Source organism: Micrasema longulum, unplaced genomic scaffold (assembly GCF_059751315.1).
Source record: "Micrasema longulum isolate JH-2025_06_02 unplaced genomic scaffold, ASM5975131v1 h1tg000047l, whole genome shotgun sequence".
NCBI classification, from domain to species: Eukaryota; Metazoa; Arthropoda; class Insecta; order Trichoptera; family Brachycentridae; genus Micrasema; species Micrasema longulum.
The window spans coordinates 59,841-85,225 of NW_028277254.1; the positions used below are offsets into that span (position 1 = coordinate 59,841).

Consider the following 25,385-nt stretch of genomic DNA (forward strand, 5'->3'; position numbering starts at 1 on the left):
ATCTGTTATTCATTGTTTTTATAAATGTAAATAATATTATTAAGTTAGTATAAATAAAATCTTCACCAACACGCTACAGAAAGTGGCTTGGTGGGATTTTTGTTTTAGTAGAAATATAACAAATGAAATTTTTTTAAATTGTAAAAATGTGTAATTATACTATTAAAATAAAAAAAATAAAAAAATAAAAAATAAATAAAAAAAATGCGATAAAAATGTATGGCACAGAATGCGGTTAGTGTCACGCACGGCATAATAGAGCGGTGTTACTTAGGGGATGGTCGGGCAAGATGGTTACGGTGGGCAAAACGGGTACTTCTATATATATATAAAAAATATATTCCAAAAAAAATAAAAAATATTTTTTTATTTGAATCCTACTATGCCTTATATTATAAACATAATATAATGTATGTATTATGTCTTAATAGTGTATTATGTGTACTATGTAACTTTATTTTTAAATTTTAAAAATATTTCTTTAAAAATTTTATATTAGAAAAAATGTTAATCATGTTTAATGTGTAACTTTTTCTTATTATATAGTATGTATAATGTAAAAGCCCCATGGGCGTCAACAGAAAGAAAAATAAATAAACAAATAAATATATATATATATATATATATATATATATATATATATATATATATATATATATATATATATTATATGTATATTTGCATGGATTGTTAGCTTACTCCCCCCGTAGACAAATAAGTCCACCTCGGCATGCCGGGAGAGCACATAATACATGTGCACGGAAGCGTCTACAAAATTTCCAGCCCGAAAATAAAAACAAAGTGAAGATAAATACGCTGTGTTATTATGACTTGTGTAATACTTACTGTGCATCAATGAATATTAAAATGATGCTTGGTTTATGTTAACTTTAACGTGTAAAATTTACTGAGGGTGTTATAATTTGGGGAAGTTTTTTTAATGGTTTAAATTCGGATTTTTGTTTTCATGTACCCGTTTTGCCCTCCCCCTACGGGCAAAACTAGTTTTTCCCAAAGTTCATAAAAAAATGTATTACTTAAAAATGTCAATTTTTAGTTTTCTTAATCATATAGGTTTTGGTCACTGAAGAAGCATTGTTAATTTGTGTTAATTTGATTGAACATTTTTTAAAACTTTTAATGAGTTTTTAATTAAACAACGTTAAGGGGTCTTTCCCTACCTTAGTCAAAGCAACTTTATGTGACTGTAATAATTTTATGTAACACCATATTTCCCATTGCGCACCTAATGGTATATACGGCATTGCATTGGCACACCAATTTCAGTGTATCTTGATAAAAATAAAAGTTAAATGAAGGTAAGATGATCAGTCTTACGCTTCAGAAGCAAGTCCAGGGACTTTAAAATGTTCTTATTTGTAAACACCTTTTTGAATAAATATTTCATGTCGACCATGTTGGGAATCGAACCCGAGACCTCTTGCATGATTGGCCGCCACGCTGACCACTACACCACGAGGCCGACACTGTATAATTACTTTTTTGTATTAAAAAACATATTTTTAAGGAATGAAGTAATAAGAGAACGGACGCAGCAAACTCCGGTAACAACTGTCATCAAGCGAAGGCGATACGGTTGGCGAGGCTATATACTGCGGATATCTCCAGTAGCTCAATCACAAATAACTATCGACGTTCTAATAACGATTTCTCACCATGGTTGTTCATCGTATTCGCGATCACAATGCAACATCCGTGAACATCTAATATCAAACGTCAAAATATTTACGTTTCGCGACATTACATATTTGAATTTCACCGGTGTAAATATGGAAAATATTCAAAAACTGCTATTTTTGTTTATTTTTTTATTATTCATCATGCTATTTATTGCATTTAGCCGGTGGTTGGCAAGCCAAGTGTTAAGAAAAGCAGTCGCCATAGTAATTGTAATTTAATTTTCACTTTTTTATATTAGATACTTCTTACTATTTTGCAAATGCAATATATTGCATTATTTTTTATAGTAAACGCCGTTTTTTCACCAGTGAACTGTATATATTTACGAGGAAAAAAAAACAAACCGACACAAGTGTTGACTTAGAGATTACACACGCGTTGACTTATGACTGCGATAACTTAAAAGCATGTTCATTATTGTTCATTGTGATCGCTCAAATGTTAGCATGTTTTTATGCACATCGATAGTTATTTGTGATTGAGCTACTGAGAGAATTAACCATGCTTGCTTAATATACAAGGAGTCAGGTTTTCGGCGTCCTGGACTTCCGCTGCTGACTGTTCGTCGGCAGTTTATGTCAGAACCACGGGATGCGACTCTGACTTGGAAGAACACACAGGAACTGACAGCCGACAGAGATGCCTGGAGACTCTTTGTGGACACCATATGCTCCAACTAAGGAGTGCACATGGAATGATGATGATTAATTATATCTTATGACTTACCATCACTTGGGGAGGAATAACGTCTTCATCGATACTTTTAACACTTGCAACGCTCGGTCTTCGAGGTGAGAAGTCGGCATCTGTAGAACATTAAAAGTAAACCGTAAAAGTTGTACAGACATAAGGCATTAGTCTGGCAAAACTAACGCAAAATTAGGAAATCATACGGTTTTGCCATTTTAAAACTAATGTTTTTTTTAATCGTACAACTATAAAAAAATATAAATTAGATAAAAATAATATTTTTTTCAGGTATTTCTATTAAAAAATATAATAAAAGTTTTATATTAATACAATATAATTACTTTTAGACCGGCAAATTACGCCATTTCAAATTTAGACTAAACTTAGGTATCTGGGACCTTTTTTTTTTTTTTTTTTTTTTTATTTTTTTTTTTATACGCCTCCACTCGTTTGCGAGTGATTTTGGCTCTTAGAAACAAGAATAAGAAATCAAAAGAATATACGCTTCAGTGAACGACAAAAAAAAAAAACCCATACCCACGAAAATATATAATATAATGTGAGGTAGTTAAAATCAGAATGAAAGAGTTATGTGACAATAAAATATTATTACTGTATAAAGTAAACGTAAACATAAAATGACATTTTGGGCCAAAAGTAAAGAGGGACATTCAATTAGACTTATTAATTAAATTATGCAAATAATATTTAACAAATTCAAATATTTTTATTATTTGTCCTTAAAAATTTAGTCAGAAGTAAATAAGTATCCAAATCATTCTGGGCTAGTAAAAATTTTACGTTAAGAGGGAACGTATTATATTCTTCACATATATTTTGAAGGAATTCGCTTCTTTCGTAGAGGGGACAGTCAAAAAACAGATGATCTAATGTCTCATCGTCATTTTCACAAGGACACATTGCCGAAGTAAAGACACCTATTCTCGATAAATGCGAGGCAACGAGACAATGTCCTATTCTCATTCTTGATATTAAAGAGATGTTCAATTTTGATTGCTTTTCGATTTCAAACCATGGTAGAGTATATACATTCTGGGACCGTAATAAATACTAAGTATTAAAGTAAAAGTTGTTGTAATAATTTAAAGATAATAAATTGAACATGAAAATAGCCGAAGCCAAATTTTAATTATTTGATTTCGAAAAGAAATACAAGCATTTTAAATCACATAAATATTGGTGACATTTTCCTTTATTTCTACTTAAAATTATGCCTTCGGTAACACTATAAAAAAATAAATTATTGAAATACTTTAGTTGAAAGCTTTTTTTATAGAATTAAATTAGCTTTTTTTTAAAAAAGAAGATAGTTCTGGTTTTAATATTCAATTTAAAACAATATCATATTGACTTTTTTATGAGCTTCAGACCTGCCCTAATCGTTTTCGGTCACTTTCATGTTCAATTTATTATCTTTAAATTATTACAACAAACTTTAGTTTAATATTTAGTCTTTATTGAGATTCCAGATACCTTAGTCTAAATTTGAAATGGCGTAATCTGCCGGTCTAAAAGTAATTATATTTAAGTTACATAAAATTTTTAAGTATATTTTTTAACAGAAATACGTTTAAAAAATATTGTTTTCATCTAATTTAAGTTTATTTTTCCAGGTTTGCGACTAGCGCTTGAGCCAGACAAAATGAAATAACTAAGGATGTACATTTGCACCTACCTTCAATAGATGGCAGTTCATCAGAAGAGTACAGTTGAGCAGTGACAAGTTTAAAGTAATGTCCCTTTACAGCCATCAGCTCCTTGTGAGACCCCTTCTCCACAATCTGACCAGCGTCGATCACCACTATCTGGTCCGCTCCTCGAATCGTCGATAGGCGGTGAGCGACTATTATCGTTGTACGACCTTCACGAGCCTAAAACCAAAAACATTGAAGTGAGCTTTATATCAACAATATTTTAAGTATGTCCAAATCGATATGAAGATTGATTGATACTAATAACTTAAACCAGCCAATTATAGTTCATAAGCCCTGTAACTGTAAATACCTAGTCTTCCATATTACCTTATTTATTTATTTATTTATTAACGAAATCATACAGTCTTTATATAAAACAAGGAACAAAAGAACAATTAAAAAAAGTAAGACCAATTACAGATTTCACACTAATTTATTATGAATGCAGGAGGAGAGGGGAAAAATAATTTAATTCTAAAAAAGTAAAAATAAAAATATTACATAAAAAGTTCATAAAAAGGAGAAGACATTGTATAGCTACTCTACTTTTCTCTCTCTGCTTCTATGAACATTTAAATTTAATTGTAAAAAATCACAACCAACAATACATTATTAGATGCAGGTAGTAGATGTAAGTAAGTATAAATTAAGAGTTGAAATCAAATGTTTAAAATTAAAAGTAAAAGTTGAAATTAAAATAAAAAGTTGAAATTAAAATAAAGTTAAAAGTTTAAATTAAAAGTTAAAATTAAGAATTAAAATAAAAAAATAAAATTGAAAGATAAAATTAAAAATCAAATTAAAAATCAAATTAAAAGTTAAAAGTCAAGAAGGAGATAAATTTAAAATGTCTTTAACAGATCTGATAAAAATATGGTATTTACAATGTAGTATGTCGATGTCACTAAAACTGTCATAATAGGTAATCTGTATTCTTCGTAGAGTGCTATTTTTTAAATAATTAGTCGTTGAGTTAGGAATGTCGAAGAGTACAGATTGACGAGTTCTACGGACAGGGACTCGATATGAAATGCCTCTAATAATTTCTAGGCTATCAATTACGTCATTAACAATTTTGTATAGAAAGCTCATATCCAATATGGTTCGCCGAGTTGTGAGATTTTGAACCTTGTGAAAATTAGCGGACTCAGTCTTACTTGAGAATGACACATTATTTTTGAAATCTAATTGTCTAAGAAAATAGTTTTGAATATGTTCAATGCGATTTTTGTAAGTATTATATTGAGGATTCCAAATCGGCGAACCAAACTCGAGGACACTACGTAAAGTTTTCTTAATGCGTCAGTTCTTGTGAAAGGTTTGGTTGATAGTATGACAAACCCTAACATTTTGTAAGCTTTTTCTACAGTATTTTCTATATGTTTGTTAAATGTAAGTTTACTATCAAGTACAACACCAAGGTCACGGACTTCCGTAGAAGAATTTATAGTTAACTCGTTGATTATAATTATTTTTTTTAGAACGAATGCGGTAAAAAGAAATTTGCTGACACTTTTAAATGTTAATAGACAATCTGTTTTTAATGCAATATGTGTTGAATCTATTAAGGTCTTCTTGAAGATTTATACTGTCTGATCATTATTAATTATTAATAGGTTTCTCTATCGAAAACAGAATTAAAGTATTTAGAGAATGATTCACATACGTCAGAACAATTTTCAATAGTTTCACCAGCATAAGTCATTACTTTTGGAATAGCGTTATTTTTTTAAATATTTTTAATGTATTCCCAAAAAAATTTACTGTCTCTATTTATGTCATTCTCTGTTTTTAACAAGAAGTTTCGATAGCAAATTCCTTGAATTCTCTTTTGTCTAGACCTAAGAAGTTTAAACTCTTGATAATCCATAATACAGTTAGTTTGTTTCCATTTTTTGTGCATCTTACTCTTTTCTTTAATTACATTTATAAAAGAAGGGGTGTACCAAGTTGGGTACTTTTTGTTTTTGGAACCAAATCTTCAATTACTTCGTAAAGTGTATTATAAAAGCAAGTTAAAGCATCGTCCAAGTTTAAAGTAGAGCAAAATTGAGTAGAGTTTGAGAAAGACGCCGTTTCATAGCACAGTAATCCGCCTTATGAAACAAAAACACTGTATGTGATCGATCGATGAACCGATGAGTCCTAATTTTTTCTAGTTAAACATTAATCGTGGGGTGATGACTATCCTCCGTTGCCAATGAAAAATCTGAACGCAATATCTTTATATCTCTATTGCATAGTATAAGATCAAGGATCTTTCCATTTTCATTGAGAATGTGATTGTATTGATCTAGGCCTGTTAAAGCCATCGTGTCAATAAATAAAGTTATTTCAGCATTACTCGAGTGAGATGGGAAAAGGTAATTAAGGCCGATACGTTTACTCCAAATCAAGTTGGGTATATTGAAATCGCCCATAACTATAAAATCATCCGTAGCAAAACTGTTACATAAATCACTGATTGTGTTCGAAAAAGAATGAAGCAAACAGGAGCGAGTCGATCCACCGGGGATATATGTACATACGATGTGTGTTTTTTTACCAGATACTCTTCCAGGTAGAACAACCCACACAAGTTCATTGATGGTATTAATACAATGTACTTGCTTTGCACAAAATTCACGACGGACTGCTACAAGCACACCACCACCACGTGCGCCCCCCCCCCCCTCGATCGCGTCGAAAAACTTCGTAACGTTGATCAAAAAGTTCTCTATCAAAAATGCTTTCCGTTAACCAAGATTCCGTAATTGCTATGACATCATAATCATTACTCAAAATAGATTGGTAAAATTTGTCTGTTTTGGTTGAGTCCGCGAACGTTTTGATACAGTAAGTTGAGTGTATTAGGCATGGCTGGAGTTATAAGATAAAAACAAATACTTTAAAAATAATAAATGTGCTCCCATTAAAAAAACGTACATATGGTTAATTGATACACCATTTACATGTATTAATTTATGCAATTTACTAGACAGCATAAATAAATGTCGGATAAGAGAAAATTATGTGCCAACTGTACATTCATATATAACGCCTATAACAAATTGTGTCAATATATATTTGGATAACTCAAAAACAACATATATGGTGTTAACAAACAAAACCTTACAGAAACGTGATATTCTGAATGTACTTAAACTAATAGTATTAGTAATGACTCGTTTCGAAAAGTTACAATGCATGCTGAAAATTTGGTTATAGTTGCTGACAAAACATTTGGTAATTAAACATAATGTGTTTACTATATCATGGCAAATAAGTAATTTCATAATTATCATAAATTTCAACAATATAACAAGCGAAGTAAAGTTGAATTGGTTCGAAAAATATGCGTTTCCGTACAATATATAAACAATAATTTATTTTGACAGTTCAATAAATAAAGAAGTAATTTGGTTGAAAACATATTTCCTAAAAAAATAATATGTGTTGGCCATACCGTTATACATAATGCTAATATTCCTTAGTTTAAGCAGTTGATTAATTAAAGAAAAAAATTGGGCAGTTTTAATAGAGAAATATAGTGCGCTGACTGTACCACCAATGTCAACAATATTCAGTTTTAACAGTTCATCAAGTAAATAAAAAAATATAAAAAGTTTGATTAAAATATGGACAGTAGAGAAATATGATGCGCTGGCTGTAATGCCATACAAAATACTAACAATCGTTAGTTTTGAAATGATTTCATCGAAAGGGTTGATCATAGTAAAATTCAGGATAATTTTGAAGGAGAAAGACCGTGTTCTGATATACATTTAAAAAATATATATAACATAGTAATATAATGATCGTTTAACTAAGTGCTCAATTACGGCTAAATTAAAATGTTTATTAATATAGAAATAATTTACGTAGCAATATGTTGCGCTGGCTGTACTAGTCGAGTGAACGTAAATATACTCGTATGTCGTATCAACTGAACTAGGCAAGTATAGGTACGAGTACATTGTTGCAGTTTTAAATTTGCGAGAAGCATGGCATCGTGACAATAACATTTTGTATCTAGAAACATAGTTTTTGTAATGGCGATAAAAGTGATTTATTTTAATTAAAAATGAAGCAAAGTACTGAAAGACATAACACAATGAGAAATGAATGAATAGAGAAACGTAAATATATTATTTTGTGCAAATCCTGCTCGTGAGTGATAGAGATTGGCGGTGACGTCTCGTTTTTTCTTTAAAAAATACGGCAATCACGGATCCAACAGAATTTGTAATTTTTAGTTTTCGCAGTTTGCCTACGGTTTTTATAAAGAAGTTAATTAATTTGTGTAAGGTGGTTATTGAAAAAAATCCGTTTTTCGTCTCCGAGAAAGTCGATATCCTTTGTGGTAAGTCCTTTGTTTAATTTAATTTTACTCTGCAGCTGATCCCGATGAATAAAATCGACGTCGTTAGGTTGAATTTCAACGCTGACTGATTTACCGATATTGCATATGGTAGAGAGTAAGTCTTCTTTGTTTCTTTCTGGAACTCCGACGATTTCGATATTTGTAATCCTCCCCTCCTGCTCCCTCCGCTGGTAGTTGCGTTCCAAATATTTATCTTTTAAATTATTGACCTCCTGCTCCATTTTGGGAATTTTTCCCTTGTGTAAAGTGATAATATTTTTCATCTCAGTTACTTCCTGGCTCAAGAAATTTAGTGACTTCTTAAATTCCCTCAGTTCTTCTTTTAGGAAGTTTTTTATTCCTTCGAATTTTTTATCTATTATATTTACAATCTCAGCTGATCGTGTCATTTTGTAAGGGAAATTATTAAAAATGTTCTTTATCTCTATTGTAATATCTACGAGTGTTCTCTATGAAGTTGAATCCAGTATTTGTTTACACATTTTTTGGGATACATAAAATAAATTGTTGATATTAGCAATATTTAAAGCATTAACATTGTTGTCGAACATTTTACGAAATGTTGCTAAATATTTGTATAACCACTTATCAACTTTTCTGTGTCTACCGGTTTCGAAACGTACCCGTCTCTTCGTCAGGACACCGATTAAACCAACATGCAAAACCCACCATACACCTTCACCAGAGTTGTTGCACAAAAATATAAAACCAACACTACATGCATTTTAATAAGCACGTGCACTGATTAGATTATGAAAATATTTTATATTGTGGGAGAAATAGTTGATAAAAGAGAGAGGGGATGAATGGAGGGGCGTGAGTTAAAGGGGTAAAGGGTGACCAATACAATGAGATATCGTATAACGGGCTATATTGAAAGGTTGTTTGATTATTGATTAGAGTAACATTACTTTTTCCTAATGTGAAATATTTCCATATAAAGGTAAGATTCAAATAATATATACAATAATTAAGATTTTAACTCCAGTATCTTTATTAAATTCATGATAAAAAATTGATTAGGTGATTTACTGCTTACTAAAATGCACGTCGTGTTGGTTTTATATTTTTTGTAAAAACTATGGTGAAGGTGTATAGTGGGTTTTGTATGTTGGTTTAATAATTGGTGTCCTGACGAAAAGACGGGGACGTCTTGAAACCGGTAGACATAGAAAAGTCGGTAAGTGGTTAAATACAAATATGTAATAATATTTAGTAAAGTGTTGATTACTGGTTTAACTCTTGCGTGGCGTGGCTATGATGTCACATTAGTCTATATATTTTACAAGACTTTATTTATCTCTCTTATTTTTTTTGAAATCATGAAGTTGTATTTTTTGTAATCTTCAAATGGACATTTTCACACCGGATTCGGAAAGTAAAATTTGTACAGCTGCAGGATTTTAATACAAAAAATATTTATCCTTGCTACGCGAAGAATGAATGTGACGCTAATATAGCAATAAATATGTACAAGATAGAGCACGAAGATATAACTCATAACAGACAGAGACGCTGTTCTGTGGACGGTGTTTGTGAAAAATACATTTAGTTGGTTATTGACAGTGATGGGGGATGCACGCACGCACGCACGTAAGATAGCCCACGTATTAAATTTTTTAAATTTATTTTGCTGTAAAAGGGCTAAATTATATATTTATTTTAATAAATAATTGAAAATGAATTATTTTAAAGTATTTCTCCATGTTTTTTTTTCAAATGTCTGAACTTTAGAATATTCCGTCTTTTGCTTGTGACAACACGATGTTACGTCATCGTTCGCAAAGAAATTATTTACCACAGTCTTTTAAAAGTTTAGAAGTGTAAAAAAAAGGATTTTCGAAGCCAAATCATTTAGTAGAATTTTACTAATATCAATAGCAGTTTTAGCTCATTTAAAAAAAACAACAAAAGAAAGAATATGAAAGAAATATGGATTTTCAAACTTGGGCAGAATGGTGTATGTTACACAATGTGTAAAAGAGATCACTTAAAAAGTGATCAGTCAACGACAGGTCAAATGAGTGATTTGAATTTTAGTCATTTAGTATAACAATCATAACAATATTTACATTCATAATCTTTTCCAGATATACATTTTGCATTCCTTATCAATAAAAAATAAATTTCAATAATATGTATGATTTTGATAAAAATATCGATAAAATTCCTTGGTAAAGTTTTATTATTTTGCCTAAGTAGATTCAGGACTGGTAAATCGTTTAAAACAATATTTAAAACTTCCATATGTACGCTGCTCTAGGGGATAGAGAAGATTCAGAATACCGCCCCAGGTGGCGGTTTTTTAAATAACAATGAGTATGTACATATACATAATACAAGGCTAGCACAACGTAAAGGCTCGTCAGTACAGAGGTTTTTAAATAATTTTGGCCAAAGAACTTTCAATAAGATTCCTAAGGCAGATCTTAAAAGAAAATGTTGACAAAACTTTTAAGAAAATAATAATTCAATGCTAATATGTAACAAGGCTTTACATTAATTATTATTTTATGTTAACAGTCAACTATTTAAATTTTTGAAATTATAATAATAAATTGGGCAGTGCAGGGTTAAAAGTGAAAAAAGAAAAAGACAATATAAAACGTTGACAATAAAACTGCTTGCATAAGTTAGCAGTACCTTCCGTTTTATGACAGGGATACATGTAAAACAGTGAGAAAGTATTTTTAGTTACAAATTACTTTTCCGTTATTTTATTTTTTGTAATAAATTAATTGAATTACCTTGTCAAGAGCCACTTGTACTTTATGTTCGCTGGCATTGTCCAGTGCAGATGTGGCTTCATCGAGTAACAGTATCTTGGGGTTCCTGACGAGGGCTCTGGCAATAGCAATACGCTGTTTCTGTCCCCCAGAAAGTTGAGTTCCTCTCTCACCGACTAAAGTTTCATACCCCTAAAATCACAACCATGCTGGGATTAATCGAATCGATCGAGTAAATAAATCCCCCACAAGCAAAATGATTTAAATAATCAAAAGAATTCACTCCGTGCGAAGTTTGACCATGGGGAAGTTCAGTGGTTTTTTTTATTCAAATAGATCGAACTAAGTAAAAAAAAATATTTAATGCTTTTATGTATCGTTTTATTAGCTTTTGTTTTGACAAGTTTTGTGATTTTGAAATTACTCCGCCTTTGACGTCACAAGTTCTCTTTGGGGAGTTCTGCCGATTAGTGAATTGGCTTCCCGTAAACCGGAAATCCATCACAACACTCTATCATCAGTTGATTCGGAAGAACTAGTGACGTCGTTCAAAGTAGTCCATTTTTCAAATATTTTTTATTAATTTTTCATACATTTTTGAGAAACTTCGACGTCCAACTAAATGCTCTAATTTTTACCACGCATAAGAAAATATTTTTAAATACAATTTCCCGCAGCACTAAAGTTCTTCATTTAACTTTTGCCGATTGCTCTATTTGCATTTGGCATGAAGTTGCAAAACTGCCCAAAATTTGCCTACAATTTACATTAAAATGTACTCAATCAATTATACTAATTTTATTATGTGTGAAATTTAAGCAACTTAACCAATTTAATCGATGCGTTGGTCTATTTGCATTTGAATGAATTATAAGTGTGACTATTGATGTATTTGCATTTAAGTGATTTCATTCATTTCGAAGCTATGCATTTTTTTAATACACTTACTTGCTGTAGAAGTTGGCGCAATTAGGTGATTACTTAATTTTTCAGTATTTTTCGAAACTATTTTTTGCATGTATTCCGAATAATAAATTTAATATGAATTAAAATAGTGCATGTAGAGTTGAACTCTTTACTTTAATCCATCTCTGAAATACATTGAAAGCCCACTCCATTTACCCGAATCCATTTTAGAGGACTTGTGGCCGCTTTTCACAACCGCACATTGCAAAAACAACTTTGATAGCTATAATGAATGAAAAATTATACATTTAAAAAAAATCTTCTTAAAAGATTTGCATTCAGTAGAATTTACATTAACTGCTTTCAATACCCGTATTACTGTCAGTGAACCAAAGTCTATATTTATCGCCATCAATCTAGTGACGGTAGTAGGATATGTTAGTTAATTTGTTCGTTAGTAGAACGGGAGAACCAAGACCGATCTGCAAATTTGAATCATTTCCACCCCTCCTCTGGCCATTATATATCAGCTTATACACAGCAACCCTTTCATAACATATTGTAGTATGCGTCTAGTAAATACAATTGAATTAATGATGAAATCAAAATAAAATTATCACCTTTGGCAAAGTTTTTATGAAGGTGTGTGCGTTGGCTTGTCTAGCCGCCCTCTCTATGTCATCTTTGGTAGCATCGTCCCTACCAAACCTGATGTTCTCAGCGATAGAAGTATTAAAGAGAACCGGCTCCTGTCCAACAACTCCAATATTCTTTCTCAACCAATTCACTGACAAACTTCTGATATCTTTTCCATCCAACAGCACCTGAAATTGAAAGCCAATATCTATGTTAAAGAAATGAACTAATTTAAAAACTACTCAGGTGATTTTAAAATAAAGAACAAAGCAAAGAGAAAATAAAGTAGATGTATAGGCACACCGGTAAAGACTGCAAAAACAAAATGGTAGTTTTTTTACACAAAATACAAATGAGTTAAATTTTTGGTAATGTCCACAAGAAATTTCCAACCATTTGATATATGGCAATGAGCAGAAAAAATACTTCATTACAAAAAACGATAAAATGTTTTTTCAGTTTTTTAAAAACTCAGTGCAGATATTATAACTCACAGATTTTATGCTTTCGAAACAATTGGCATACTGTATTTTTATTCATGATTATTTACGGTATTTTTTTTAATTGCATAAAGTTGATAAATGCTAAAAAGCGTCATATCTCAAAAGATGACTTATGCAAATAACTGCCTTTTTGCTTATAAGGGCAGTATGCGTAATTATATAATGTTATCATGAATCTGATCATTTAAAACAAACTGCCTTCTTAAAAATAAGGAATACATAAGATCTACTGATTGTGTGTATCTGCTATTTATTTTAATAATATTATACAATTTACTTAAATATTTTTCCTGATTGATCCAAACCATTGCCTTTTCAGCTCCGGGTGTATATTTAAATATTCACGTAATTAAAGATTTATTTACTGCTAATAATCGTACCTACCAAAATTTAAAAAGGGGTGAGTTTATTTTTTAATTACTGGTATCCCTAAGTACGTCTCTATTTTTTCTGCCTATGTTGGCACTCGGTATTACACATAAAAGTTGAGTTATAAGTTTGACAGCTGGCCCTGGGTGGTTTGTTTGTTTTGGGGCGAGTTCCTGTCAACTTTCTAAATTATATTTAAGGCATGTTTTAAATACATTTCTCTAATTTGAATGAATAAAAATATATTGTAAGACAACACTTATTTGAATGAATTCTTTTGATTTATTATCAGTCTAAGTACTAGTGTTAATTAAATATGAATGTTAAATAAATTCTAAGGTACAAAAGATTTTTTTCAATCCAAAATTATCAAATAATTATTTTAATACACACATAATACAATATATTTTTTATATCTCTAGGAATTAATTTTACGTATGAAAGGGTTAAAACTAATTGTATATTTAGAAAAAAGGTGTTATCTGTTCTCTCTCCTACTTATAAAGTTGACATTTTGCAGATTTACAACATTCATGATAATATTATACGAGTATGTACATATATAATAATCATGTTGGTCAACTTACGCTTCCTTCCATGGGATCATAGAATCTCTGTACAAGCTGTATACAGGTAGATTTTCCACAGCCTGAGCTTCCAACAACAGCAACTGTTTGGCCTCTGTTGATAGTCAAATTTAATCCTTGCAATATCTGTAATATATTTTGAATTATTAAAACATTTAGGTATTCCAAAAACTGAGTGAAATAAATGCCTTTGAAAAAAAAAATTCATATATGTTTTCATAGCAAGTTTTCAATTATATTATTTTTTTCTAAAAATGTTATGAACTCACTTAATTAAGCACAAATAAATGAAAAAAACAAGCAAAAATTCACATTTGTCATAATTGTAAAAGAAAATGGAGCCAGGTTTCAAATCCAATTGAATAAGACCTCTTTTGACATAAAATTGTAGCTCATTAGATTTGAAGTCTATTTTTTAAATTTTAATGTACCTACATATTTTTACGTTATTGAAGAAGTGGCAAGTTAGTAAGAACTCTATATTTATTAAACTAAAATACTCACGGTATAGGTTCCACTTTTAAAATTGCTATAATTTTGTGACAGCAGCATTTACGGCATTTGCCTAGCTATGCCAAACAGATATAAAAAAGTGTAACTTACTTGTATACAATGAGTGTTTAAAAAAAAAAACATTTCTAACAATAATTTTCCACGTGCGACAGCATTAGTACACTAAATTTGATATAATAAATACTTACTACTTTAAAAGTAAATTTGAAATCATTTTAAAAATTTATGTATGTTTAAAACATTTAAGTTTGTAAGTGAAAATTCTTGATGGAAGTTCACTGTAATTTATTATATAAATAAAACACGAGTGATACTTTAATCCACAAATTTGGATAATAAAGATAATTCAAATTTTGCCAATCATTTAATAGAAAATAAACATTCCTTCGAATTAAAAAACAATGTAAAAATAATTCACATTGCACCTGAAGGCCATAAACTTGACAAATTAGAAATTCTCGAAATTAATAGATTAAAAAATAAACCCGACGTAGAATTACTTAATGAACATATAACACATGTGCATTCTCCATTACTTTACCCATTGTAATATAATTTTACTAAAGACTTTTTACCCTTTGTTTTTCAGAATTCATTATTTACAAAACCACACTCACGAAGGATGGGACACCAAAAATAAAATAAAATACTTAAACTCATTAAAATAGAATTATATCAATTCATTAGTTAACCCAAAGAAAATTTGTTGATAATGATCCTTAAGATAAAAATAACTTTATTTAATTTACTTACATATAACTTTGAATTATCTATCCTTACCTCTGTTCTGTATAAATACATTTAACTCTTTAATAAAGATACCAGTCTCGAAGATGTCGCGAAAGCGATGAAACCGGTCAGTGGATTTCCCAATTTTTGTGGATTAAAGTATCACTCGTGTTTTATTTATATAATAAATTATGTATGTTTGATTAAAATTGTGGAGTATAATAATATTAGAAAAACACGATCATTATCAGGCTGTGAAAATCTAAGAAGTCCGGAATTGAAATTGTTTACTTACATTGACTTCTGGTCTTGAAGGATAGTTGAAGAAAATATTTTGGAATGTAATGTTCCCTGAGCACGAAGACGGTTTATCTCCTTTATCAGCCAAAGGATCAATGGAGGAAACACCATCAATAACTTGGAATATCTTAGTTCCGGCTCCCTTTGCCATTCCAAACACCTCAATAAACGGAGTGGAAATACCAAAGTTCATGGTGCCTGTTAACACTCCAAAGAATACCTAAAATACCAAATTATAATGAAAAAAATTTGTACAATATTATTTTGTAACTAAACGGATTTTTGTGAAACGAATGTATGTAAAACCATATAATTTTGCAATTAAATTTTCATATTCGCAGTAAGGCCATCTGTCTTCTTCCGGCCCCTCGGCGGCCCTCAATTTTGCCCTTTAAAATCAAATCGTCGGGATCGTAGAACAACGACGGATGTGCAAAAAATGCGACATTGACTTTTATTTATATTCGATCATGAAACAATGCAAGCTTTGTTTTCTAGGTTTGAAACTAAACCAAGTATCAAATTATATATATTTATCAAGTTGTGACATTAAATGTGAACAAAAAAAATAAACCGCTCTCACGTAAAGTAAAAGAAAATCACGCGCGTCGTTGTTCTACGATAATGACGAAATGAACTAAGTGGTACCATTTCTACAGTTTCTATTCTGCGGGTTGCTTCCTGAGTTTTCCTTTCTCATGTTAATGTATGCCATTTCATGTCCATCTCAGTTCGCTTATACCAAGAATATTCACTCTAGGTCTTTCCATTAATTTCTTGTATAACATTATCCAGTTTACCATCATAGAGGCTCCTCACATTCTATGTTACTGATCTTAAAGTCGATTCCACTTTTTTGGGCAGGCAATTCTTCGCACTCCCTGCCCATCAAAAGGCTGCCCGAGACTAGGGGTTATTGTTTGATTTCTCGCCATAGTGATATCCTGGGAAAAGACTAATCAGGGTGTTTTCCCGTTGCCTTCTCCGGTGGATTTTCTGTAGAGGTATGTTTTCCTCTAGCTGCGGTACCCTGGTTAAAAGGTGCCAGGGGCTCGCCTTCCACCCTTTCGTTACCCGCTATCCTGAAATAAAGCCACATTGCCCGGGATTCGTGACGTGGATACTGACGACTAGGACTTTCCAGTAGTGTCTGATGTCATGCAACAGAGCATTATGCAGTATTTTATAGATTCAAATCTTACAATAAGAGTTGATCCTACTGACCATTTGATCTTCATTAATCTACTCTAATATTATATTTTACAAGTTGAATATATTATGCAATACTTACTGAAACCATAACTCCCGGCGTGTACGTCTCTCTGTCTTCAATAATAAGTCCAACTCCATACCAGAAAGAGAGGGCGTAAGTGGAATAAATACAGAACCATAATACTCCAAGGCCCAAACCGGTGAAAAAGCCTAGAATAAAAACAATTAAAATAGCATTAACATAAGATAATAATATACATTTAAGAAGTATGTTCAATTTATATTAGTTGGAAGTACTAACTTTGTGGTTATTCATTAAAATAAAAAAAATCATTTTTTTACCTCTTATTTTTTATTTCATTACCGACCGGATTAGAAATCTTAGAAATAAAAAAAACAATACATAATAAAAAAATAAAAAATGAGTGATCAAATAAACAGTATTTCCTATAGTCCACTCCTGTCCAATTTTAGAACAACTGTGAAAAATCCAATTTCCTTCACAAAATACTATTTCTTACCTCCATATGTATTAGACTCAAGGAACTGTTGAAATGATAAAATTAGATTTATATTCAATTCTAAAACATACCTCGATAAAGGAGCATGTGTTGCTTTGAAACCAGTCAGTGATAAAATAAAAAAAAAATTGTTAAAAATAAAGTGTTTTTATTTTAATTTTTATCAAATAATATGTATTGTTAATAATAAGAACTGTTAAATAAAGTAGCCTGTTACGTTTGATGTTGTGTTAATATTCTATTTTTCAAGATTATTAATTTAGTTTTTGTAATCACCCTGATGTTTTTTAACAGTGCCAAGTTTTTATTTTTTAAAATTTTAATGTTGTAAGTTGGGAAGTTTTCAACTATTCCTTAAAAGTTAAACTCATCATCATCATTTCCCTATCCTCATCCAGTGATGCATAGGACCCTATATTGGTACTCCAATTGCAGTATATCTAGATCGGTTTTATTACATGGAAGGTAAGGTGGTTTATCATCAATCTTACGCTTAACTAAAGCGTCAGTCTAGATAGAGACAATAAAATATTGCAGTGTAAAACCACATTTAAAACTAATATTTCATATCCACCCTGCCAGGAATCGAACAAAGAATTTTATTTTATTATACTAATGTTTTATAATAAATATTTTTATATGTCGTTCTGCAGTACATTCACATCATCCCTACTGTGAAGAAATAAACTAAAAAGGAACGTGGCCTATAAAGGAACCACATGGCGTGGCAACGCCAGTCTGTCAGTCAGTCTAGTTCAATCAATCACACAGTTCTAGCATGTAGTTCAAGTGCGGTTTCTTCAACCCATCAAGTGCTGTATCTTATTCGCCATGTAATAAATACATATTAAACAGCAACCTCGTGCTTTCTGTCAATCTCGAACTGGAGTAGGAGCTCTAACCAACTCAACAACCCAATTCCTACATATATGATTATAATGTTTCAATGTGACAAGAGTTTTAGTTACTCGCTGTATAAGTAGATTAGTTACCTCTTTTTATGTTAATGTTTTGCGCTTTGACCAAGTTCTCTCGGAACCTTTGCGATTCTTTTTCTTGTCCTCCAAAAGCAATTACAGTTCGGATTCCACTCAGAACTTCTTCAGCCAGAGCACCGGCAAATCCATAGGCGATGGATTCTTGTTTGGCTAGTCTTGATGAAACCTGGAAAAGTAATTGCATTATTATTATTGAAGATAACTCAAATAACTCCATTTTAATTATATAATTAGAGCCCTTAACGACGCTTTACAAAAGTGAATCGATGCAATATTGTCATCGGAGAAAATACGTTTTTATTTTTATTGTACAAAGAAAAACAAAGATTTTTCGTCACTGCCTTATGACTGCCCTAGGGTCGTGACCCCTTGTGTCAATTTTTCTCCAACTCTCCCTTGACTGCGCCGCAAGCAGTGCTCCAACCTCTGAGGTGCTTGCCGCTGTCCTCACCTGATCGAGCTACCGTGCAGAGGATCTACCTTTTCCTCTTTTTCCCTCCACGCCACCGACCACAACCAGTCAACGTGGCCAAAGAATTGGAGAATGCGTCTCAGGCAAACATTGACCAAAGTTAAACAAAGATAAAGCAAAGATACTACAAGCGAAGAACGACTTAATACGCGTTGGGCATGAGTTGAGTGTCATCAATTTTGAGTGCTCAGGGCATGTCTATGTCAATGAACTCAAAGTAATTCTTGATTTACTTACTTTCTTATTTACGTTCTATTTGGATAATAAACAAAAACTATGGATTTTGAGTTCGATAAAACCTCATAAATGGAATTTTTATGCCAATTTACAATACACATTTGATTCAAAGAATCTTGATTGTTACAAAGCCACTTACAACTCCCACGGTACCGACAGATATGAGTGTTACTGGAAAAGATGCCAAACACACTAGTGCAAGTTTCCAGCCTCGGGTAAAAGCTAGAATAATACAGCCAGCGCAGGAGACCCAGTAATGTAAGCAAGTTGTTACTTTCTCGCCGACGCCATCTTCCAACTTTACCAGATCCCTGAAAAATAATAAAGAGATTTCTAGTGCCCACTCTTCAGAATAAATTTAATTGGTGCCTAACTCCTAAGAAATCCCTGAAACATTATTTTTTTTTCCTTAGAACCCCAACTTCCCTCCATTTTTAAATTCGCTGGATCCTCGTCCTGTCTCCTTCCAAACTCATTACCTGCATGCAATGTGTGTTTTGACCTGTCTGTTTTTTGCTTGGCTGGAAGATATTTTTAGCTAAAAAATAAATGTTATTAAATATTTGTAAATAACCACTTACCGACGTCTACCGGTTTCGATATGTGCCGTCTCTTCGCCAGGACACCAATTAAACGAACATGCAAAACCCATGTTATATTTTTGTGAAAATATTTTTAGCTTTTTGTTTTTAGCAACGTGCCCGCCAAAGAGCCTAGTATTTTAATTATTGTTATAATTATTGACGTTTTGATAAATGAATAATTAATAAATAAATGTCAAATAAATAACTAATAGGATAAAAAGTAAATAACAAATGAACGAAAAATAAATAAATAAAATAAAATGAAAGTTTTTGTTAATGCAAAAGAAAATGAGTATGATTGTCTTTTTTGCACGCTTGAATTTCAAATTCATGCCATACCTAAATATGATTTTTGTGCAGGTTATTTATTTAACATAGCAGTAAAATCATTGATTTATTTGGTATATAAAAAAAAATATGCTTACGTTGACATTCTGGAAGCAAAATCACCGGAATCATTGAGATCGTAGTATTCCACATCTTTATTTAGAGCTGCTTGCATGAACCTTTTTCGTATGGTAAATATCTAAATAAATAAAAGCATATTTAATTTATATATTTCAATTATTCATACTGAACTTTTGAATCGGGGAATGAAATCGTGATGAAATTGAAAAATCTAATATACACAGGTTTTAAACATTATAAGAATTGTTTTGATTCTTTTACATTTTTCTAAATATTTTTTTTAATATTTTATTTTTCGCTCCTTATATTTAAGTTAGTAGTAATTATTATACAATGTTTTCATGTAAAGGATCTTGCACCGATAAGCCATATAAATTAGCTTGGTGAATCCTGTAATAAAAAATGTTTTTTTTAATGTAATATTATATTATAAATAAATTTAAAAAAGAGAATTTAATTTTTAAGTAAAAGTTAATATTTTAATATTTACTTTTAATATTATTCATATGTAAATATAACTTTTACTAAAAATAAATATACACAGGTAAACATCTTTTTGCGCCGGTTCCATTTACGCCGATTTACAATTACGCCGGTTGGTGCCGGCGGCGCGGCGGCGTGGTATTCCACGGTTCGGCCGACACCAGACGACAGTAGGCGCCGAGATTTTAATAGCATACACACTTTTACACGTTGTTTTATTATATTGCCTTGTACGCGAGCATAACATTAAAAGCAATGATGAAGGCGATATATACTAATTCCAATCAGACCGTTTAAGATTATTGGCGGTCATACGACATAAAGGAATCAAAAATCTGAAGTCTGCTTAGGACGAAGTGACAACCAATTATTTAAAGGCGTTTGGCGTAAACTTCTGCCTGGATTTATACAAGGTGCAAGTGTAGAAGAAATAGATAACATTAGCATAAACGAAGACATTATCAGGCTTACATGCGAATGTGGATTCGAAGACGTAACACCCGAAGATGTGACCGAACTGTTAGACGTGGATAACCAACTACTCTCAAATTAAGAATTAGAAGAGTAGATGGAGGTATTAGATCGCCCTCAATCAGAAAATCTCGAAGAAGAAGAAGTGGAGGAAGAGAAAGAAAATGATGGGAAAAACTTAAAAACGGTCGATCTAACTCTATAGAAAGGTTAACAGATGAGCTCTGTGAGATAGATGGGGATTTCAATCGAAACGCAAATGTTAAAAGAAGCGTCACAGCTGGCGTTCGACCTTATTCTACAAGAAAGGAAGCAACAATCAAAACAAATGAAATTGGATACTTTTTTCAAAAAAGTGTGAGAACTTAATTTAGTACCGACGAACTGGTGAGTAAGTATTAATTATTAAAAATTCATTATTTATATGATGAGATTATTATTCATTTTGTAAACGAATTTAAACTGTATTTATTGATTACATTTATGATTTATTTTGAATATATATGGGATATAAATAAAATAAATATGTTATATTGTTCTTAGAGTTTTGACACGGAACCTATCCTTATATGTTCCATTATTTTTGTGTTCATTTTACGCCGATTTTTTTTACGCCGGTGTCTCTCGGAACAGAACCCCGGCGTAAAACAACGTTTACCTGTACTTGAATATCGGTCGTACATTACGTATATAGCTGATTCATAGTGTATTCTTAATTTGCGCCTACACACGGTACGACACAAATGTTATAACTTGGATTTATTTTCTAAATTTCATTTTTGAGAGAAATTAAAGACATGTTATTAATAAAATAGGATTATTCAACAGATAGAAGAATTGAAGGAATACAGATGTTCAAGTATAGGCAGAATGCTGAATGTTACACAGTGTGCAAAGTTGTCACTCAAACCAGCCAATGGCAGGTCATAAGCCTTGTAGATGCCTAGGCTTCTGTTTTTTCCTTCCCTAAAATGTTCGTCATCTCTGTTGTAATATGTTTATAGCAAAGCTCTCTAGAGGGTTGAATCAAGTCCTCGTCTACAAAAATTTAGACAAACTCTAAACATTGTTGACATTTGGGTTTTTCCTTAGCCTTTCTCAGTGACATGCGTCGCAGAAACGTAAAAGTCTAGCGGCAGCAAACATCCCACTCGCGCTGCGATGTTGTGAAAGTTTGTGTAGGGCTCTGTAACCTAATAATATAAAAGAATTACATACCTGGTTGTGAGCTGTGTAATTAGCTAGCATTGTAGCGCAGTAGCTAAAGATAAGCAGAGTGCATCCGAGACCAACATTTCTCAGGGCAAATGTTGTGATTGCTTCCGAAAAAACGATTGGCTTTATTCCTTCTATTGGAAACCCTGGTATCTGTGACAATTCGTAAAATATCATTGCTTCTGCTAATTCTGAGAACACCAGGGTGTTGAGTGGAGCCACACATCCAGTTATTAGAGAACTCATCAATGCAAATCCCAACATAACACGGTCTTTTGTTGTGGCGAATCTAAACTGAAAAAGATAAACAAATATTAGAATCTAATTATTACTATTTTATAATTTATTAACGTACATCACAAATAAATTATTCTTCATTATTTGATTGCCAGTTCATTCGTTAGATTTTTAGTTATTGCTAACATTGACAATATGTCTGCTGTATTAGTACTGTGGTGTCTCAAGACGGGTGAAAAATACCGACCTGCGCATGAAATAGATTCAGAACCTTAGAAAATGAGGAAGTTTAGTGGTTTTTTTTATTTCTTTTTTATTTGTTTAACTAAGCCAATTTTTTTTTCCTATTTTTATCTATCTTATCACCTTTTCTAAATCGCCTTTCGAAAACCTGAGTGAAACTAAGTTTGCATACATCGCACTGTGTCCAAAAGTTTCCCAAACATGACATCACGCATCACGCCTGCGCGCATGCGTGAAGTGGCCGCGTAATGTTGCCAAATCGCGAACAGTTTATTATCATAACACAAACATAAGATAATTTTGTGTTATGTTAAGTTATTTTTTACCACAAAAATATTTTACTGACTGGTCCTTTTTTTAGGCAAACATAAAAAAAAACATTGAATAATAATTTAGTAATTACGTAAATTAGTACCGTTTAATATTATACTATGATTGTTGATAGAAAGCCGTGTAAAAAATTCTACTACCCTGGCAATACTAACAAAATGTCCATCTTGTTTTATTTCGCAATCTGACAGACGGTAAAATAATCGAATTCTTAAATGATATTATTTGTGAATTCTCTTTTTTCACATGAAATGTGATCCAGCCCTATTCCTATTTAATCCCAGCAGTATTTTGACGCTTTAAAATAATACAAAACGGCGTAATTGAATTTAAATCAGTTGCGGACTAAGCAACGCCTATAGAGTAACTAATGGCCAAAACGTAAAACTACTCATTTTGTGAGTAGTTTAGTCAGCTTCATTTTGATAATCAAACGCGTTCGCGGTTTCTGGTCTATTATAATTCAATTGTTAGCTCCTCATTATATATATTGTACATTACATTATTGTTTTTTTTTTAATACACCATAATAGATATGTATGGTCCATAGTCCATAGTCGATTACACAAACGTATTAAATTAGTTCACCTAAAATAGACTAATGACCGACGATGCAATGTCATCATTTTCAATCGAATCCAATACATTCGTAAAATGCAACTCAATAGTATTGCACATGAAATCGGAGGACATCGTTCTGCAGTACATTCACAACGTCTTTACCACGAAGAAATGAACTACAAAGGAGCGTCGTCTATAAAGAGACTATAGGACGCAGCCAACATCATTCAGCTCGTTCAGTTAGTCAGCCCAACAAGTTCAGTTCACGTCAGACCAGCTCGACGACGTCACTCAGTTCCAGCATGTAGTTCAAGAGCAGTTACTTCAACTCATCATCGACGTAACACTCGTCCGACATAATTCATTATTTATTCGCCATGTAATAAATACGCATCAAACAACAACCTCGTGTCTTCTCTGTCAATCTCTAACTGGGGTAGGAACTCCAACCAACCCTCGACTACTTATTCCTACAGATATGGCCTTACCAATTTATAAAACGGAAGAGGAGGAGGGTCATTCGCCTCTGGCGGTGGTTGTGATGATTTTTCACTTTCATCGTCGGCGTCATTTTTGGTAGGAGGTAAAAATGTTCTGAAAACGAAAATCGGGGAATTATTTATGAACTCCTCTCAGACATTGACATTTCAATACAAATCTTAGATATGTTTAAATAGTTATCATTTTTGAAAATAGAAATAGGTGTATACTCAGTATTTTACTAAAAATTTTCTTAAGAAATAATCACAAATCACACATTATTATGAATTTTACTGTATTATTATGCATTTGACATCCTGTGAATTTAACAGTCTATGATTTATTTTTCAAGGACCAATTAGATTTTTTTTTACTGTAATTGTAAACTATTACTATAAAATAAATAAAACAACTTTGTTTTTAACCATAAATTTTATATACTTTTAGTCAGCCTCGTGGTGTGGTGGCCAGCGCGTTTGACTACCATACAATAAATCTAGGGTTCGATTCCAGACATGGTTGAGATAAAATATTTATTAAAAATGTGTTTTTACACTAGAATATTTCATAGTCCCTGGACCGGCACCTGAACCGTACAACTGATAATCTTACCTTCGTGTAACAAAAAATGATCAAGATTGCTGCGATTGGTGTACCAATTCAGTGCCCTATACACCATTAGGTGCGGAAAGGGAATGATAAATTTATTTTTTTTATTCACCGATCCAACCGACAAAGCAAACAAGTTTCTTCGTAAACAAGCTTATTAGTTACGTAAACCTCGACGAAGAAGCGTGTATGCTTTGAAACCGGTCGGTGGAAGAAAACAAAAAATTAGTGGTTGAAAAAAAAAATGTTTTATTTATTTTAATATAATGAATAACCTTAAAGTTAGTGCTTCAAATATAAAATTTATAAACTCTTACTATTTATCATTGTATTTACGCATTGTGATGGAAACACTAAAAGCAGGACTTTTTGTTGAAAGTGTATTTTTATATTGTGTTCAAATAAAAAAAATTGCATTCCAAATATTTTTTGGACTCTGCCAGAAAACTTGAAAAAAGAAAAATGGTGTAGGGGTGTATTTTTCATAAAATCCTTCCACATCTTTTCTTTCGTGCTGACAAGCATCTAAAATAGAGGCTTAGCGGGTTATTCCCCTTCTTTAAAAAAAATAGGTTTCCCTAGTAAG

The 25,385-nt window shown here is 31.7% G+C and overlaps 1 protein-coding gene across 2 annotated transcripts in view; it reads right to left on the bottom strand.

The window, feature by feature from the left end:
* Nucleotides 1-25,385, bottom strand: part of LOC148285202 (ATP-dependent translocase ABCB1-like) — a 66,956-nt gene that overhangs the window by 18,459 nt on the left and 23,112 nt on the right. For both annotated transcript variants that reach the window (XM_088228566.1, XM_088228573.1), the window contains 12 exons: nucleotides 24,199-24,304; nucleotides 22,343-22,633; nucleotides 20,188-20,288; nucleotides 19,318-19,489; nucleotides 18,464-18,635; nucleotides 17,030-17,160; nucleotides 15,734-15,958; nucleotides 14,197-14,322; nucleotides 12,722-12,925; nucleotides 11,217-11,387; nucleotides 4,088-4,283; nucleotides 2,428-2,507 (listed from right to left, as the gene is read on the bottom strand). In XM_088228566.1, the coding sequence (XP_088084692.1) occupies nucleotides 2,428-2,507; nucleotides 4,088-4,283; nucleotides 11,217-11,387; nucleotides 12,722-12,925; nucleotides 14,197-14,322; nucleotides 15,734-15,958; nucleotides 17,030-17,160; nucleotides 18,464-18,635; nucleotides 19,318-19,489; nucleotides 20,188-20,288; nucleotides 22,343-22,633; nucleotides 24,199-24,304 (1,975 nt within the window). The remainder of the gene's footprint in view (nucleotides 1-2,427; nucleotides 2,508-4,087; nucleotides 4,284-11,216; nucleotides 11,388-12,721; nucleotides 12,926-14,196; nucleotides 14,323-15,733; nucleotides 15,959-17,029; nucleotides 17,161-18,463; nucleotides 18,636-19,317; nucleotides 19,490-20,187; nucleotides 20,289-22,342; nucleotides 22,634-24,198; nucleotides 24,305-25,385) is intronic.